The following is a 17,966-nucleotide window of genomic DNA, read 5'->3' on the forward strand; positions in this document are numbered from 1 at the left end:
CCCTGCTGTGGTGACACAATGGGCTTAACGGCAGTTTGCAGCATTTACTGAAAGCTTCTAAGGCCCTTAATATGCGTTACCCCACAACAAGCAAAGAATTCATTTACAAGTGCTGCAATGATCTGCGAAGCAAAGAGGGAGTTTACAGAAAACACCCATGGAGTGAATTTCTGAAAGAGGCTAAAAGGCTAATCGCATCTGAAACTAGATTTAAAGATGCTGAATTAGTAGGGAGCCACACATCATGAATGTAAAACAGAGGGAAGAGCATATGAATGCATTCAGGCAGAAATGCCAAAAAATGCCAAAAGAGAACAGGCACTTGAGTGATATTAAGTCATGGGCAAGAGAAACCAAAACAGGAAACATTGACGCAGGAAGGACACCGGTCTTCACAATTGTTACTAGGCTTAACTAAGCCTGACTGGAGTAGGGGAGCTAAGCTTTTCAAACGCACAGCTATACTGTGGGAACCGTCGTGATTACGCTCGCCACAACCGTCTCTCCCTTTATAGCTCGTTGCCAGATGCAATTAGCAACTCAACTTCTGTCCTTCCTTATTACAGCATGGATGGGTCATGCCCTACAGCAAAACCCTCAACGCACCACGCGGCTCTGCTTTCCGTCGGGTAATTTCACAAACGACTTCCGCCAATCAGATCCCGGCGGGCACATATGAGTAAGGAAAAGAGGGCAAAATGGCGCTGGAGAAAGCAGCTCGTGTTCACATTTTCCAGAACTTCAGTTCTAATTGTATCTGGGCCCATGTGCAGTGGAGCCATTTGATGCAGCCATATCGAGGGGGAAGTCTTTCGTTGAGTATCACTTGAGCGCCACCACACAAACGATGCATGGCAGCTGGTTACTACACCCGACTGCTTTCGTCTGCATTGGGGAGGACCTACGGGTGGGGGCTGTATTAAAAATATTAAGCACGTAGGCTTGAAGCAACTCAACTGTGACATACAGAGCAGGATTGGAACCGCGCGTCCCCCGGGAACAGGGCACAGGGAGGATTGAAGATGGTGGCATGTCCCAGGCCGGATGGCGTCCCTGAGCAGAAAATAGCTCGAGGTGAAGATCTCCTTGATTGGCATACGTACAGCTTCACAACAGCTGTGTTCTGCTTCTTCTCCTGGAGAGGGGTGAAGATTTAAAGAAGCCGACATGCGATTCATGTCACGGCATTAAAGTCACCAGAACATCAGAGATGCCTAAGTTCACAAATAGGCCCTTTGCGGGGCTGTCCAGGAGTTGGTAGGTACTGGAGCAAAGTTCATTAAAAATGCAGTATTGTTTGCAAAAAGTTACAGAACTACAAGGACACTGCAGTGTGTTTTTCATCCAGCTGGCCAGGCAAGTGTGAGCATGGTAATGAGGAGCAGCACAGAAGCCGTCGTGCCTGAGGTCATTCTGCTCACACCAGCGCGGACCAAGAATCGTCCAGGCACATGGGGAAAATGACCAGCGCAGTACAACAAAGCGCGAGCCTTTGATTCGCTATGCAAGCAAGACGTGTTTTATAGAATCCCACCATCTGCAACCAACGTGAGCGAGCGGCCAGAGTGAAAATAATGAGCGAAACAGTTGTTTATGCTGTATACATAGGCGGGCAGAAAACATACACCTAACAATATACAAATATGAAAGCTTCAGAGGTGGACATTTCAAGTGCAGAAAGTACAAATCCAGACGAAGGTTTTGTTTCAACCAACCAGTTGAGTCCTCTGTGACTGAGACTCTCTACATTAAACTGGTTGGTTGAAACAAAATCTTGTCTGGATTTGTACTTTCTGCACTTGAATTTTTCATCTCTGGAAAACCTTAATTAGGATCTGGTCCCTCACTCTCATTCAAGTTCTAAACAGTACAGCAAGACGTACCATAAACATTCAACAGTGTTTAGATCTGACGAGTGGGGACACCGTAAAGGGCATTTAACACCATCCCGCTGTTCATAAAAGCACGGATTTGTTTAGAAGTGTGAGTGGGAATATTACCGCCGCGGATTTCTGGAGCATCATGAACGTTTGTACCTTAAGTCCTACAAAATGGCCTCGTGCAGAGCAGCCGCTGGAGCTAATGAGTCCCCAGAAGCAGCTCGCTACCATATCGCTTCCAACGGCGCAATCTGTCCATGTGTGAATATGCTATCGAGGTGTTTGACTCTTCCGCTTGACACATTAATAAACATCATCTTTTTTGTGACCTGTAATTCAGGCACTGTCCGTTTGGCTCATGTTGTTCTGGGAATTCAAACCGAAGTACAAATTGTTAGGCTCTACACCCATGGAAATAATCATCAGTCAACTTAACAGACCTTTGCGATTTAGTTATTTCAAAGTTAAGGTCCATTTTTATTATTTTTGCATTATTTTGTTCACCTCCTGTATAAATAGATATACATACATCAATGTGTGCATATATATATAATTTTGTTAAGTATAAGTCAGGCTTATTCACATTCCCAATAAAGTAGCACGTATGAGACGCCTGTGTCGAATTGCTGTTCCAGGTCTGTTCAACCATTAAATGCCGTGAAGCTACAGAGAAGCTATCGCCCGCAGACACCAAAAAAACGACAGGCCACTTCATTTAGAATGAGGCGAACCGTTTATGGGAGCGACAAATTTTTCAGGGCTGCCATTAATGTCCAATTAAATGTCACATGAGGCTGTGCTTTATGCGTGAATAACAGCAGAACTACAGAGCAAACTTTCAGCTGTGACTATCCATTTATAAAGCCCTGCCTTCTGAATTAATTTTATAGCTGTTTTGTCTGCAGTGCTCTCACAAACGCGTACATAAAAACGCAGTCCTTTAATGTCAGAAAGATAAATTAATCTTGCGCAAGAGAACTTGGTATGCAACAATATCACACACTGCAGCAAAATGACTTACTTGACCTTCCTGTTCAGAACCCAACAGATGCATTTTTCAGGTTCCTTAATGAATAATTACAAGAACAACAGTTAACTAAACACACCAGTTTCCAAATGGAGTTCCTTGACGTTTGAGAGATTAGGATGTAAAACTAAACAACACAGAGGTCTCACTTAGGTTTTTAATAATATTTAGATCTGTATTCAGCACTAACACTGACAAAAAAACATAAGTAGTCTGCTTTACTTTTCAATGCTTTTTCATGGTTACAAAAGTTATTGAAAAATGATAAGAACCCCCAGACGAAATAAAAAATAAATCTTTGAATCCACTAGATATTCAGACCCACCCACTGTAACGGTAAAAAGACCTCAATGCACAAAAATAATCTGAAATCAGGGATTAAAAAAAAATAAAAAATAGAAACATATTAAATGAGTATAGAGAGCAAAAGTGTCATAGTTACATGGAAAAACAAGTGTCAAAAACAACGGTTAACATCAGCGCCCCCAGCCTGTCGGCGATGTTATTACAACCGTGGGGGGGTACTGCAGCTATTTGTCTTCTGAGCGCAATCGGTTTTATAAAGCGTGGGGTCAGTCGTGGGGGAGGGGGGACAGGAGGAGGGAGGATGGAGGGAAAACTGAGCTAGTCCATCAAGGAGACCGCAAAGATGACGAGAGAGAGAGAGACGTGAAAAATGAAATAAAAAAAGAGACATGATGCCTGGAGCCAAACTGGAGCCCAACTGGAGCCCAACAGGCAGAGCGCAACCACCCCTGATGCGGGGTGTGGATGCAGTGCTGTCATTTCTCATCATACAGTATTTTACTATTAAATAAATATGCTACTGAAACCAAAGAACTCACTGCATCACTGCATACAGCTGAGCACAGGTCATGATAGCACCTTGCCAAGGAGGCTCATGTCTCCCATTTCATTACAGGATGACAAAGGTCTCAGCCCATATGTCCACCTACACTGGTGTCGGAGTGAAACTGAACTGTTTTTCTTCATTTTTTTCCCATGGTAATATAATGAATGCTAGCAGGTCACAAACGAAACGTGTCCATCTCGATTTGTTAGTGATGTCATAAGTGGAAAAGGGGAGGAGTCTGTGAGCAGTTCCGTAAAGGGACACGCAGGTGGGGTTCAGCTTATCACTCTGGGGGGGGATGTCAGACGAGGAACGACCATAGCAACAGAGACATTGAATAAAATGGGCCTCCTAACAGGTGGCAGCCGTCCACTTCGACATGAGGAAGCCGCCCAGCCTGCGGCCAGGGGGCACTCTGAGGCTCCGACAGTTAGAGCATGGGGCTGGAGCCGTCGTCCCGAGGATAGTGCCCCTGTGGCTGGGAATGCATGAGGGGAGCATAGCCGGCCAAGGGGGGGAACGGCCAGGGGGGGCAGGGGGAGGAGCTAGGCGTCAGGGTGGGGTCAGGGAAACTACCGAAAACGGGAGTGGGGGTGGGAGACAGGGCAAGAGAGGGAGTGAAAACTGGGGAGTCCACAGTGTTGGGGGTGATGGCCGGGGCTAGGCTAGACTCCAAGGAGGTGTGTGGGGTAGCAGAGTCCAAGGGGTGCAGGGGGGCGGCTGGAGCCAGTGCGGGGGAGGGCAGGCGGGGCCGCTTGGCTGACTGGGCCTCATCCTCCCAGACAGCAGGTGGCTGCGGGACGGCATCACCCAAGGACTGCAAGAGGACAAGGAGAAAACAGTGAAACAGCAGCAACGTTTTCCACTGCACACCGTTAAACAGTACGCTGGCTGATGTCCCCGGGGGGGGTCAGTTTCAGCTCAGGCCCTCCCCCAGGGCTCACCATGCGAGCCTTCACCCTCTTGGGCAGCTCCTGGTCCATGCTGTGTAGGTCGGGGCGTTTCAGGGTCATCTGTGTGTGGTCGTGAAACTCCACCTGGGGGGGCGAGACAGACACAAAGCGTCGGAACAGCAGAACGCCGGCTTCAGGGCTGCAGGAAGAGAGCCCTGCTGTTCTACCGCGGAATTAATTCAGTAAAATATCCAGCTCAATTAAAGTATCAGTGGATAAAACCAGCTGCTGAAGGAAGGTGTGCCAACACCACGGGCCCAGGGCCAACCGGGATGCGCCATGAGGCCGAAATGCGGCTAAGGTGCAATTTGCAATTCTGCTGTCTCAGATTATACAACCGTGCAGATGCTTTATGCTGAAAAGCTAAATCGCAAAAGATCAGCAAAAAAGGCCAACAAAAATTGCCTAAAAAAACAAGTACCTGAGAGAGCCAGGAAGACAAGTGACAGACAGGCGCGGCAATAAGAGGTGCAGACAGACAGGCGCGGCAATAAGAGGTGCAGACAGACAGACAGGCGCGCCAATAAGAGGTGCAGACAGGCGCGCCAATAAGAGGTGCAGACAGACAGACAGGCGCGGCAATAAGAGGTGCAGACAGACAGGCGCGGCAATAAGAGGTGCAGACAGACAGACAGGCGCGGCAATAAGAGGTGCAGACAGACGCGGCAATAAGAGGTGCAGACAGACGCGGCAATAAGAGGTGCAGACAGACGCGGCAATAAGAGGTGCAGACAGACGCGGCAATAAGAGGTGCAGACAGACGCGGCAATAAGAGGTGCAGACAGACGCGGCAATAAGAGGTGCAGACAGACGCGGCAATAAGAGGTGCAGACAGACGCGGCAATAAGAGGTGCAGACAGACGCGGCAATAAGAGGTGCAGACAGACGCGGCAATAAGAGGTGCAGACAGGCGCGGCAATAAGAGGTGCAGACAGACAGACAGGCGCGGCAATAAGAGGTGCAGACAGACAGACAGGCGCGGCAATAAGAGGTGCAGACAGACAGACAGGCGCGGCAATAAGAGGTGCAGACAGACAGACAGGCGCGGCAATAAGAGGTGCAGACAGACAGACAGGCGCGGCAATAAGAGGTGCAGACAGACAGACAGGCGCGGCAATAAGAGGTGCAGACAGACAGACAGGCGCGGCAATAAGAGGTGCAGACAGACAGACAGGCGCGGCAATAAGAGGTGCAGACAGACAGACAGACGCGGCAATAAGAGGTGCAGACAGACAGACAGACGCGACAATAAGAGGTGCAGACAGACAGACAGACGCGGCAATAAGAGGTGCAGACAGACAGACAGACGCGGCAATAAGAGGTGCAGACAGACAGACAGACGCGGCAATAAGAGGTGCAGACAGACAGACGCGACAATAAGAGGTGCAGACAGACAGACGCGACAATAAGAGGTGCAGACAGACAGACAGACGCAGCAATAAGAGGTGCAGACAGACAGACAGACGCAGCAATAAGAGGAGCAGACAGACAGACAGACGCAGCAATAAGAGGTGCAGACAGACAGACAGACGCGGCAATAAGAGGTGCAGACAGACAGACAGACGCGGCAATAAGAGGTGCAGACAGACAGACAGACGCGACAATAAGAGGTGCAGACAGACAGACAGACGCAGCAATAAGAGGTGCAGACAGACAGACAGACGCAGCAATAAGAGGTGCAGACAGACAGACAGACGCAGCAATAAGAGGTGCAGACAGACAGACGCGGCAATAAGAGGTGAAGACAGACAGACGCGACAATAAGAGGTGCAGACAGACGCAGCAATAAGAGGTGCAGATGCAGAAGAAAACCGAAAGAAATCCACACAGCATGGGGAAACCATGCAAAAAAACACAACACACATACACACAGCAAAGGTGGGGCTTGAACTCCTAACCCTGCAGGTACGAAGCAACAATGTTCATCACTGAGCCGTCGTGCTACCCGAAGCGACAAACCGAAACTTTAAGAAAAAATGATTAAAATAGGGTCTGCGGAGCAGCTGCAATGCTGAAACATCGCCGCAGACCATTCAGAAGAGGCTGTGCTGGGACATCCCCACACTACAGTCATGAGATCCTCAAGCCCCTGGTACATTCATACACTCGCAGAATCCACAGTGTGCTACGTTGGATAAGTACAACGCCAATGACTGACAGTTTTCAGACCTGTAGGACTGCACTACAGCTAAGACCCAGCTGAGAACTGTCGACTGATCAGGTCAAATCCAGTCCATCATTTTCACGCCAAACCACATTGTACTTCCCACCAATCCAGAGCTGAGCCCCCAGCTGATAACCTGCAACACCGTGAAGGATTTTGTCGAGCGGGATGAAATAATGAGGACATGAAGAAATAGAGGGTCTGGTCTCACCTGGTAGACCTTGTGGATATGCTCCCTCACAAAGGAGGCATTCAAAACACTACCATCTATAGAGTAGACCAGGATGAGTTCTCCGATCTCAGGGGCTCCATCGTGTAGACAGTCTTGGCTCTGTAAAGATGGAAGACGGATTGTGAATAGGCCAAAGCTCAGTGTCAGTCTGAACCAGCTTCCCGCGTCTAATGACACAGCCGTGACAAATGAGGACGACACGATATACAGGTCTGAGTGACACTCACAGCGACATTCTCCGGGTAGAGGTTATTGGAGTAGGAGCCATCGTCATAGTTGACCTCATAGAAGGTTTGTTCAGCCCGGCCGATAATGGTACAGGGGTAGTACCTGCCATTACTGTGCCGCCCAATCACCTCTTGGCCCAAGGATAGCTCCCGGGATCGTGCTCGTGACTAGGTGACAAGAAAGAAGAAAAATAAAAACACAATTCTTACAAGTAATGTATTGTAAGTAACGTAATTCACTTATCTACACATCAGGGTGGAAACAGTCACCCGGCAGCTACACGCAACTCCAACAACTATGCGGCTAAAAGTTTATGGCTTTGGGCAGAACTCTCACACTTATTGGCTGCGTGCAAATTCAGGCGCTACATCCTTCTAGAGCTGCGTTCAATGACCGATTGTGTCACAGCAGCATGACAAGGCTGTCCGATTTGGAGGGTTCCTTCATATGCAATCTAGTAATGCGTCCTACTTTTGCCAAGTCATAAAGGATCCACCTACTGGATCCTTCATAATCCAACATATCCCAAGATTCATTGCTCAGAGGTAAAGTGGGCGTGTCCCAGCCAGGTGACAGGAGCGGTGCTTCGTGACCCAAAGGAAAGGGGTGGGGACAGCTGGTGACAGCAAGCCCGTCCCATTTAACAACTCTTTCTGTTCGACCTTCAAAGAACGCAGCCTACAAAGGCTACACCTTCGAAGACTGCGTCCTTCAAAAGATGCGGCCCCTGAATTCGGGCACAGCCATAAAGATGCACCCTCCAATTTGACTGAACAGCTGCTGAAGTGCATCTCCAGACCAATCCATAAATGATGGCATATGGACTGTGAAAACTTGATAAATCTTTGCCCTTCATTTCTGACCACAAGCGGAGACTGGAGATCAGAGAAGTGCTGTTTTACTTAAATCCCATCTCAGCAGGTAATAATCACCAGCACTCCCTAGAATCTTAAACTGAGTGCCAACTGCCATTGGAAAACAACTCACATTCCTATACTGATCAGAAGTCTTACTTTGGCTTGCATCACCAGACCCAAAAACGGATGTTGCTAGGAATGGTTTTGCAAAACAACATGTACAGTATCCTCTACAGTATCAGGTATTCTCTGGGAGACTCAAATGTTGACTTCACTTGCCATACCTAAGAACACTGAAATTTTCCCGTGTACCTAAAATACAAAATTATGTAGTTACAACACACCCACCTACCTTCTGATTAGTCAGCTTATGCTTATGACAGGTGATGGACACCACATACGGCCAATCAGCCGGCTTCATGAGGACCCCAGCGATATGTGCACAAGTCACGTGGAAGGAGGTGGAACAGTTCTCAAAGGAGCACTGGACGCAAGCGCCACGGGTTTCCTTTGTGGTTTTGTGGCAGTAAAGACACTTCTAGAACACACACATACAAAACATGAAATCCATTATTAGTGCTGCTGTTTCTGCAGTACACGTTCAAAATCTTTTTTTGTGATCTTTTTCATATTTCTGACAAACTGCAGATTATCTCTTGACGTCCACAGGATGGAGCAGAACATACTTCTTAGCTGTTTACAAATTAAAATTCATTCCCACATTCCTCTGAAATCGTTTAAATGTCAGCAATTTCTATTTCACAACCCAAAATTAAGCAATGTTTTGTTGTTTTGGTTCAAATCACAAAAGGGATCCTACTATTTTTCCAAAAACACATCCCTAAATTTCACCACGAACCACATCACCAAATCATTTTATCCTACTGCATCCACCCCTAACTCTGCTGTTACAGTCGCTCCAACACAACAGATACAAAAATTCACGGCACGATGGAAAAGGTAGAAGGTCCTTAGATTCTCTTTAACACTACAGTCAATCCCCTCATTCATACTGTCCACATTCAGGAGTTAGACAATAAATTAGAAATCAACCCTAAAACCACAATTAGGCATGAGTCTAATTACTCGGCACTCACTGGTGCTAACATACCGAATGCTCCTTTTTGTCTGCTAATAGAGACATCAGTATTCCAACGGGTTTGATAATTAACATCTGAACACTTCCTAGATCCGGGTAGAACTTTTCCCAGTTTCGATCAATTCCATTACAAACAGGTGATGGACGATTTCCTACATATGCAACCTTTTATACTGCGCAACATTCTTCTAGAGTCTGGAGATATAAAATCAAAGAGTACAAGCACAAGGTAGTATTTTCACTTCTCGCGCTTACACATTCTGAGCATTAGCTTTTTATTTTCCTAGCCTCGATCATGAGCATTTTTTGACGATATTCAAATACCAGATCATTCATGTGACATGGCTTCATGTTCAACTAAAATCTCATCTTATACAGGAAGCAAAAAAGGCAAGTCCATTTCGTATCTTTACTTAATTGTTATGCACTGACCAGGTCTTGCTGATAATGCAATTCTCCCTGCATGCCATGATTTGGAAAAATACATTTAAACCAATTAGTTCAATGATGTAACTCCTTATCACTTAGCAACCCCTTTGTTTAACGGTGGGGGAGGGGGGGGGCACAAAACCAACGACCACAGAAATGTCGAATCTATAAAATGAAAACTTGAAAACTTACTATTAAAAACACTACGTTCAATAAGTCACACCGATCAAAAACGCTCACCTATGAAGCAGCAAATCATACCCAGAAAGAAACCAGCAGGAGAGGAAGAGACATTTCAGCCACAGCCTTCCATAAATCACTCAGGCTGCCCAACTTTACGGCTCTACCTGATCTGCTTCACTTGTTCCTAATAAAACCTTTGAAGCCGTATAAACACAGACACACGCTAAAGAAACCCCAGCAGTCTGAAGAACGTTCTCCTCATTTGCCACTAGCCCAAACAATCGGCCGAAGCAGACTATTTTATGCCTGGGAAAATCGTAACCTTAACTCCCCAAGATATGTTTTCATAACTCAATCCTATAAATGTCTTCATGCAAGCTACCCAACCTAAAACCTAAAACGATATTTTGCTACCCAACTAAACAGACAATTGATACAAAGTCCTTAACTATCTGTAATGTCGTTTCATCCGATTTTGACCTACCTACCTACCAACCAGATTCTTTTATCATGATAGAATCTTTAAGTTAACTTGAGGTTGTTTTATGGTAATTAAAAAAGGTATAATTTGTAAAAGTGCAATAAGAATAAAATTAGCAAATTAGTAAATACAGTCATGTATGGTATTTCCGTGCAGAATACTATATTAAGAACAATGACAACTGAATCTGCATTACCGATGGGACATCATTCATTGGTATACAAAAATGACTCATATAGTGATCGCCTTCTGAGCCGAGTGAATGCGGTGATTCAGGATGGGAACAGTCAGATTCTGCACATCACCAGCGACACATGTAGCAGTCTCACCTCACTTCACATCCCATAACCCTCCACTTCGCTACTGTCAATATGAGCACAAGGAGAGCAGGACACATGTCAGGCACAGACACACTCCATGTTTAAGTAAGAGACATGGATCTAAATCTGGCAGGATGATAAATGCCAAATATTATTTGCATGATGGAAAAAAAAACCCTATTTGCAATTTCATTGTGTCGACTTTTGAGCAACTCTAATGGAAATAAATTAGTGTTCATTATCACTATATGTCTTAATGGCCCCTACTATCAGGAGGCTATGCCAGTACTTCATAGAGTATCTGATAAGGTTCTGAAGAACATTGGTCTTTTCATCCTGCAATGAACGGATGCCTAATTAGTAAGCAAATGCACATCTTCAGGTATCGTATCGGTGGTATCTTTTGTCATTTAGTGTATTTGGAAAAACACAATGAATTGTGGTCAAACCAAAGCATTAACTGCATGGCCAGGTTTCAGACCAGATGCCAATATAATCTGCAATCCTAAGGCTGCATTTCCTTCACTGTCTTTTGATTCCAGTGTATCATTCCCATCTTTGCTGTGAGCCCCTGCCTAACTCCCCTTTACCTTTAATTCTCTCTCTATCCCTCACTGTCCATCTCCCACATTCCTGCAACCCTTTTCCACACGTCCAGCTGAGGCCTGGAATGAATCAATAAAAATATTTAAATTCTTTTTTCTTTTTTTTATCAAATTGTCAATACTTCATTTTGCCCCCAGTGGAGAAGCATGAAAATGTGCAATGGCAGTAAATATTGGCCCGGCGCTGAAATATTTCACTGCTGGCTGCATTGGCTGATTTTATATTCGAGAGCAGAGAATCGGGGCCGGGGGAATAGTTTGAGGGAAAACAGGAGCATGGAGAGATTTATTAGTGTTATTTCTTCGTTTCCTCCTTATTCATTTACTCCTTTCCCGTTTTGCAGACACGGGAAAAGCACTCCCTGCCGGCCACAGAAATATCTCATTTGTTTTTTCTTCTTTTAAAGAATCCTAAAATGACCGCACCTTTCAAGTTACAACTCGTTGTGAAAAAAAAATCATGAATGCAGATAAATATCCGAAAGCATTTCCGATTAAACTCACTGTTTCCACCGGCATTTCCGAAGGACGGGCCGGAGGAGGTCAGCTAGGGTCAGAGGTGAAGTGGGGAGACGTTGGTGGGGGAGGACAGCACCCCCCCCCCCCCCCCCAAAATGAAGGGAAGCAGGTTTTACGGAGCAGGCACCTCTCACCTTACAACTAAAACTGAAGGCGAGAAATTCTGAAAGGGTTTGACTGTTTTTTTTTGGTTTTTTATGGGGGAGGGGGGAGTCTGGCTGAGAGATTTTCAGGGTCAGATCTAGAAACTCAGTTCAGACTGTGCAGAGCTAAACTAAATGTACAATGAGCTGGTATGAAAGTGCTTCTCAAAGAGGCTTAGTGATTGGCCATGAGGCCTGAATCCTACCCCTGGCTCTGTGTGGGGTTTCCAAATTCTCCCTGATCTTTTGTGGGTTTGTGAGGATGGATGCATGAGTAAAAACCAAAGTAACCCAGCGTGGGCCTGGTCCACCTCAGCCAGCCCTGTCTGAGCACACAGGCTAGAGACTCACTCGCAGGTCCGCTCCCCCCAAAATCAAAGATCGGCAGCACTGGCAGGCAACCACAGCCATTAAAACCACAATAAATATTTCACTTTATCCCCCTGGAGACAGCAAACTAAAAGCAGCCCACTCTCGGCCACGAAAACCAGGTACAGGACCAAGACTCGCCAGTTCATTAACCTCACAAACCGCTCAGAAAAGCTCTCAACTCACTCAAATTAGGGGGCACGGTCAATGTCAAAGTTTTCCTATCTGAGAAAGACACTAATTGAGTTTTTCATTCTAACCATTAAGGTCTTTTTCTGCTCAATAGAAACTCATGACATTAAAATAAAAATTTCATCTATTTTCATACACAAAATATCCTTTACTCAGAGGTGGAGCACGTGCACTAGATAGACAAAATCATTGGGACACCCCTCATAAATCAACGAATTTAGGCACAGGTGTATAAAATCAAGCACCTAGACATGCAGTCAGGTTTACAAACATCTGTGAAAGAATGGGTGGTTCTGAAGAGCTCAGTGAAGTGTGGTACTGTCACAGGATGCCACCTTTGCAATAAGTCAGTTTGTGAAATTTCTTCCCTGCCAGGTATTCCACGGTCAGTTGTAAATGGAATTATTACAAAGTGGAAGCGTTTAGGAACAACAGAAAATCATGCATGAAGTGGCGGACCATGAAAAGTAACAGAGTGAAGTCACCGAGTGCCGAGGTAAACGGTGTATAAAAGTCACCAAAGCTCTGTTGACTCAATAACTGCAGAGTTCCAAACTTCCTCTGGCATTAACCCCAAACTCTGTGCCAGAATCCTCATGGAATGGGCTTCCATTGCTGAGCAGCTGCATGCAAGCTTCACATCACCAAGCACAATGCCAAGTGTCGGATGGAGTGGCATTGGATGGGGTTGGGTTAGGCCCCTCAGTTCCAGTGAGGGGAACTCTTAATGCTTCAGCATACCAAGACATTTGGACAATTCTATTTTGAGGAAGGACCTTTTCTGTTCCAGCATGACTGTAGCCCAGTGCACAAAGCAAGGTTCATAAAGACACGCCCCAAGCACCCCCCCCCCAATCCGCCCATGCCTTTACTACTTGAATTTTCATATATTTAACGGAATTGAAAACTTAATGTTGACAGCAGCTGTCAAAGCTTTTTGTTAGAGTTTATTTGGAAAACACCAAAATGAGGCAGATAATCCTCGCTGAAAAGTCTGGTTAATGACAGATACTGTGTCAAAGGGCCACGAGTCGCGGCTAGATGAGGACAGCGGGGCTGTAAGCCAATCAGGCAGGCTTCTGAGGCCCCCCCCCAGGGGACAGTCAGATGCAGTGAGGGGAACCGGGGCCCAACCCACCCAAATGGTTAGGACCCCACATCCCAAGGCCTCACCAGGCTCGTCCGTGTCTCTGGGACGGCGCTGACGTCCACGGGCTCCCTGTCGACGACACAGACGAAGCGCGCCTCTGGTATGGCAACGGCGCAGATCACGTGCACCCACCTGTGGGGGGGGGAGGGGTGGGGGCCCCATTTAGCAGCGGCACCTGGCCCTTCGATTACGAAGAAGCCACCGGCTTCACACGTACTGACCTGCCATCCGTTGTCATCTTGAGGGCCCCCCCACGCAGACTGCACAGGCAGCAGTCCTGAAAGAGCACAAGACACTGGCTGGGGAGAGCGCCCAACATCACCACGGCAACCAGCATTCACCATCACATACCAGACGGGTATCCCAGTCCCGGCAGAAGGTTAACGCTTACGGCTTGGTGAAGCACCACTTCAACGGAAAAATTAAAAACTGCCTGTAAACATGTCGATGATTTACTGGGTAAAGACGCCCAAATGGTGCAGTATTATTCACATTAAATACGTTTAATGTATTGCGGCGTTTAGATGGTTTTATTATTATACTGTAGGTAGCTAATTGGTAACTGCACTTAGCATTCAAGCTAAATAGTAGTACAGCTGTGGAAAGCAGTTAGACCATAAGAACAGAACAATGAGCTCATAATAACTGGAGACAGACATATAAATAGCCTTGGGTGCTGCTGGTTCAATGCTCCACAGCTGCAGTGCAATGCTTTGCTGTTTAAACAATGCCAGTGTTTCATAAAAAATTTGTTTAATTCAAGCAAGGGTGGGCAACTTCTTCAAAGGTGGGTCTGAGCGTGAACTCACCACTCGCCACGCGCCCACTGTGCATCGGGAACACGTCCAGTCTGCTTTCGCTTTGTCGGTCCGGACACCGTAACAGCCTGGGAAAAGGAGCAGCTCATGGGTCACACTCTCACTCTTACACAATGCATCTGCAGAACATCGCACTACATCTAAATGGAATCCAGGGGGACTGCCGAGGATTGACATCCCTCCTTTCTCCTATTCCGACCCTCCATAAGCTGTTACCACCAGTTCAACAGCTACATGCACAAACGAGGCCTCCTGGCAGAAGAGGATTTAGGCCCACAGAAAACAGCCAGACCTCCCCCCACTGATTTTTTCCAAATTATGCTAAAATATACGATTTGAGGGGGAAAAAATTCAAAATACACGTTTCTAATTCCAATTTTAATACTGCACTCTGCAACATTTTAAAATTACATCTCCACCAGCTTGATGAGCTTCTCTGACAGTACAAAAAATATTACTATGCTGAAAATGAACATTATGTAGCATAACAGAGACACATATAGCATATGCATACATACTAGCTGTGTGCTATCTATATGTCGACATTCTTCGCCATCAGACACGATGTCGCCGCGCTGCTTTTGTACACCTGGTATTTTCTTACCTGAACTGCATTTTTCACAGTAGACCAACCAGGAGGATCATCACAGTTTGTCATATTCCTCACAGAGTTTACACCAGCCAGGTGACTGATGCAACTGTCTGCATCTCAGCTTAATTGCAGCCCCAGGGGGGAGGAGTGAGCCTCAGCCAAAGCCAGATTACAGCCTTTCTGTTTACACTGGAAGCCCTACAGCTACACCACACAGGAGTCTCGTCACTGGAATCTGTTACACTGTCAGTCCTCCACCTTCCCGGGGTACTTGACCCGTGTTCATATAAAGCCCTTCGACCAAAAACACACGGTTATATACAATTACTACAACATATTAAATGAGCCCACGAATCAGAAATGAAAAGCCTAAGGGCCGGCAGTCCCTCCAAGCACGCAGCTCCAGTGGAGCCCAATAGAGCAGGCAGTGGCGGATGGTCCCTGGGCTCACACACACCCGACACTAACGTGCCTTTCGACGCAGTGAGCCGCAGAACAAGGAAATAAACAAACAGGAAGTGTAGCAAATTAGAAGGAAGCTCCCTGGCTTCTGCTCTTCATTAACACACACCCGGCGTCCCAGACATCCATTACAGATCTGGCTGTGTCAGAAAGGATTCAGGAACCTAGAACTCAGCGGGGGGGGATACAGGGTGGCGAACTGGCGGGCTCTGCATTTCTCTGCTCTGCTCATTTCTGTGAACAATGAAACGAACCGGGGAAAACTGAAGAGGGAGCAGCGCTACTCAGGTACAGTAAGGAAAGGAGAACAAATGCAGCCACAGTTTGTGATGCCCTGGATGTCCAGTTAGTGCAGTGCACTGGATGCGGCCTACCTCGACTCTCCCGGAAGATGCTGCGAGCCACAGAAAGGCACAGTTCAGGCATTTCTAGCTACGTTTTCACTGATTTAAGCAACAGAATCGTTGAGGGAGGAACGCGACACCTGAACCTCTGGACCTGCATCAATGCCACTCACTGCAGGAGGCTGTCTCCGTGACGATAGAGGCCACCGGCCAACAGGGAAGCAGAATTTTCTGTAATTTTACTTTTTTTTTTGTGTGATTCCTATAGCGGCCCAGCGTCAAGGATAATGTGAGGCGATAGTCCCCCAGCCCCGCATGCAGACATACTGGTATGCACCCGCAGGCTGCAGGTGGAGCAGGACAGCAGCTCGCTGCTGCCGTCCTCCCCGACGTCGCAGGTGGCCGGCAGTGGTTCCGTATTATCGGCGCCCGAGCTGAAGCACATCTCAGGGATGAGCGGACGGGTGCATCTGACGGCAGGGCTGGTGGGGCCCTCGGCCGGGGGGGCAGGCTCCTTCTGGGGCTATCGCAGGCAGAAGGGGGGGGGATCCTGGTGAAAGGGGGGTTGTGGCCCAGCTCTACCACACTCATGGCTGTCGTGCACTGGCACACGCAGCCTGGATGCCCCCCACCCTGACACAGGCTCAGCTCCTTTCAATAGTGAACATGCAGCGAAGCTGAATGCGCTAGAAAACCAGAGCAAATTACGGAGCTTCTTGTCAGTCCTCTCAGAAAACAACAAGCTCCCTGATTACTTTTCTTAATTATCATGCTGCATGTTTTACTTTGGCATGATGTCTGCAGATTATACATGTAACAACTGTCCAGAAAGTACAACTCCGGACCAAGATTTTGTTTCAACAAAGCAGTTGAGTAACTCTGTGACTCTTTATGCTCAATTGGTGGGTTGAAATAAAATCTTGGTCTGGACTTCTACTCTCTGGACCTGAACTTCCCACCTCTGCTGATAAAACAAAAACCAGGATAAACCTGCAGGCATTATTAAGATCAAAGTTAAGATAATCAGAGTAGACAAAAGGCACACATTTGTCTGCATGAAAGAGTGAACGTTCCTTTTCCTTACTTGTGTATATGGTGAAAACAGCGTGCAAATGGCACAGAAAGGGTGCAGGGGGGCCACAGCTGCGTTGTAGCGGCGCTCCGCCAGAAAGTCAGGCAAGTGGGTCTGCCACAGGGGCCACTGGTCCTTCTTCATTTCTTGCCCAGTGTCGCCCTCTACTGGCAGGGGCGAATGCAGCTCTGAGGGGCAGCAGAGCAGAGAGGCAAGAGTAAGGACTGAACAGAGAAACAAACCGATGGCAGTCACAGACCGAAAAATCCAGCACAAGTCGTGTGGTAACAGCTGGAGTGCCGAGGGATCGCAAGGACATGCCCCAGTTTGTCATCCACACTGTCTAACGATTCCCTCCATCCACTGACCCCCCCCCCCCCCCCCCCCGAGGAGGCACAGGCCTGACAATCTTTTGCTGCAACCAGCCAGAAGTGACACTGTAAGCAGGTAATTGGAGTCATAATCCTTCAGATCAATAAGGGTCAGCTGCAGTAAATCATCCATAAAAGAGGGGGATCAGAGAGAGAAAGGAAGAGCAGAAGAAAGCAGTGTGACAGAGGAGCTAAGCCACATGTGTACCCGTTTAAAAATTTAAACAAGGCTCAGCACTGCCAGAGAGGATTATGGGTACAGAACAACCAAGCAACAATATTCCTTCATGGAACCGTTTCTGGGACTGGTTTTACAAAACAAATGCTTAAAAACTGATGAATTGTGAAGGAATACATAACCACTGTAAGCACTGAGGTACTTATAGCTGCTTTACTTTACTTTGATATTGTGGTGCACATATACTATATGGACAAAAGTATTGGGGCACCAAGTCATTACACCCACAGGAACTTTTATGAAGTCCCATTATAAATCCAAAGGCATCAGTATGGAAAAGCAAGGTCCACAAAGACATGGTTGGGTGAGTTTGGTGTGAAAGAACTTGACTGGTCCACACAGAGCCCTGACCTCAACCCCATCGAACACCTTTGAGATGAACTAG

The 17,966-nt window shown here is 46.9% G+C and overlaps 2 protein-coding genes across 9 annotated transcripts in view; both read right to left on the reverse strand.

Moving 5' to 3' along the window:
- Positions 1-3,050: 3,050 nt before the first annotated feature.
- kdm4b (lysine (K)-specific demethylase 4B) overlaps positions 3,051-17,966 on the reverse strand; it is a 52,303-nt gene continuing 37,387 nt past the window's right edge. Inside the window, exons 13-22 of the mRNA XM_048976531.1 lie at positions 16,985-17,160; positions 16,228-16,423; positions 14,494-14,570; positions 13,906-13,961; positions 13,708-13,816; positions 8,547-8,732; positions 7,337-7,504; positions 7,089-7,208; positions 4,705-4,797; positions 3,051-4,577 (exon numbers count right to left, since the gene is read on the reverse strand). Coding sequence (XP_048832488.1) covers positions 4,191-4,577; positions 4,705-4,797; positions 7,089-7,208; positions 7,337-7,504; positions 8,547-8,732; positions 13,708-13,816; positions 13,906-13,961; positions 14,494-14,570; positions 16,228-16,423; positions 16,985-17,160 — 1,568 coding nt within the window. The 3' untranslated portion in view covers positions 3,051-4,190. The remainder of the gene's footprint in view (positions 4,578-4,704; positions 4,798-7,088; positions 7,209-7,336; positions 7,505-8,546; positions 8,733-13,707; positions 13,817-13,905; positions 13,962-14,493; positions 14,571-16,227; positions 16,424-16,984; positions 17,161-17,966) is intronic.
- Positions 4,808-7,078, reverse strand: LOC125708758 (keratin-associated protein 10-11-like). 8 transcript variants are annotated; one of them, XM_048976540.1, is made up of 3 exons: positions 6,506-7,078; positions 6,225-6,290; positions 4,808-5,935 (listed from the first exon to the last, which is right to left on the reverse strand). In XM_048976540.1, the coding sequence occupies exons 1-3, from the start codon at positions 6,544-6,546 to the stop codon at positions 5,119-5,121; spliced, it is 924 nt and encodes a 307-aa protein (XP_048832497.1). In that variant the 5' UTR covers positions 6,547-7,078; the 3' UTR covers positions 4,808-5,118. The 8 variants fall into 8 exon arrangements, with proteins under 8 accessions (XP_048832497.1, XP_048832496.1, XP_048832492.1 ...); XM_048976539.1 differs by having other exon boundaries at positions 4,808-6,067; XM_048976535.1 differs by having other exon boundaries at positions 5,969-6,290.

The sequence above is a fragment of the Brienomyrus brachyistius genome, chromosome 15, assembly GCF_023856365.1.
Source record: "Brienomyrus brachyistius isolate T26 chromosome 15, BBRACH_0.4, whole genome shotgun sequence".
NCBI classification, from domain to species: Eukaryota; Metazoa; Chordata; class Actinopteri; order Osteoglossiformes; family Mormyridae; genus Brienomyrus; species Brienomyrus brachyistius.